Source organism: Sphaeroforma arctica (assembly GCF_001186125.1).
Source record: "Sphaeroforma arctica JP610 unplaced genomic scaffold supercont1.6578, whole genome shotgun sequence".
Taxonomy (NCBI): domain Eukaryota; class Ichthyosporea; order Ichthyophonida; genus Sphaeroforma; species Sphaeroforma arctica.
Genome location: NW_014033980.1, coordinates 1 through 1,616, shown reverse-complemented (window position 1 = coordinate 1,616; position 1,616 = coordinate 1). Strand labels below are relative to the sequence as shown.

General features: G+C 40.5%; 1 protein-coding gene across 1 annotated transcript; it reads left to right on the top strand.

The window, feature by feature from the left end:
• Positions 1-1,061: 1,061 nt before the first annotated feature.
• SARC_15695 (hypothetical protein) lies at positions 1,062-1,406 on the top strand (the record flags this gene model as incomplete). Its single annotated transcript, XM_014290188.1, has 1 exon — positions 1,062-1,406. A coding segment is annotated over one exon (345 nt), but the record flags the coding sequence as incomplete, so codon positions are not given.
• Between the last annotated feature and the right edge of the window lie 210 nt (positions 1,407-1,616).

Below are 1,616 nucleotides of genomic sequence, written 5' to 3'. Positions count from 1 at the left end.
GTACAGTACCACAATGAGAATACAGGTGCGTATACGTGTGTGTAGGCGTGCGTGCATACATATATTATCTGATTGTAAATTAGCTTTCGGTAGCTACATACACAACTGCAGCGCATCTCGAATCCGGTAGTATCTGTAATAGCGGATGATAACCTCGCGTCCATGATGATGAATATAGTTTGATGTGAATATAGTACGCTGCTGTAGTATGTTTCTTGTTTGGTTGGCTTGAACGTTGATGGCCAAGTTGAGATTTATTACATAGGTCGCTGTAAGCGACTGGTATCACTACAGACCCAAATTTCCATCTCAGGTTTAGCACATTTTTAGGAAGACCATGCAATTAGAAATTATTTAGAAACCACTAGGGACAACATTATATCAGGCCAAATGCTTTCATATCCATTTAGCTCTTAGCGTACAGGCGCTATATTTGGTTTATAAAAAAAATGCACAAATCTCCAGTTCATTTCGACAGGTAAGGTTGAGTCGAGAAATTAAAACATACTCGATTGCAGGCGGCTGACCGAAGGCACCACCCGCGACCGGATGGAGATCCACATGAGTCTCTAGGATGCTACGTTCACCTGAAGATGATGACGATAGTAAGTAAACACGAGTGCGTAACTATGCAATACTGTATAGCTCGAACCGCAAACTCTATCATAAATGAACGCCACCAGCATATAGCAGCAACAATTATGTATTTTTTAAAGAATACATATCAAAATACATGGCCCTCCAAAAATGACACGATATTTATCAACCCGTCATGTTTATCGGAGACCCGCCAAATTCCCATTGCCGCCATATTTGGTCAACCCAGGCAGTTTGATGCAAATGATATAGATTTAAAATCCATAAATAAATAGTAGCCTATGGTGAGAACGTACGATATCTATATATATAGATATTTAAAGTATATATTATATGAGAAACAATCACCTGCATGCGTCTACCTTGTGTGGCAGTATATGCTAGCAATATACACATATTCTACCATACTTTATATTAGACAGAAGGGCAGACAGATTAGGGGTCATACTTCCACTTAAGTGACTATGGGACGCGATAAAAAGCAGCCAACAAAGGCCAAAAAGGGTAGCAAGGGATCAAGCAAAGGTGATGCCGGCGAGCTCAATGAGAAATTAAGAGCCGGAGAACACTTAGAAGATATTGATCCTATGGAGGTCAGGTTTACACACTCGAAAATAAGTCCTACATTTTCATGTGGACGGAAGCTGGAAGATACCTTGGCAGAGTTGGTAGATGAGAGCCTGAGAGTGTCGCAACTGCCAAAGATTACGGTTTTGTATGACAAGGAAGGATATATGTACAGCATGAACAATCGCAGGCTCTGGACACTGAAGAACTTGAGAGAAAAAGGGGGCATACCCAACAATAGAGTAAGTTTATTGCGTTCACAAGAATTTACATTTAATTTTATTTGTCTCCCGTCTGTTGATATTCCATGGCAAGAATGGTATTTTACATATGGGCATTATGCATTGATATATATGCACATACAAGTTTACCTATATAAAAAATCCAGACTTACACAGACACACACAAACCCCACCCCCCCCCCCCACCCCACCCCACACAAACATACATAC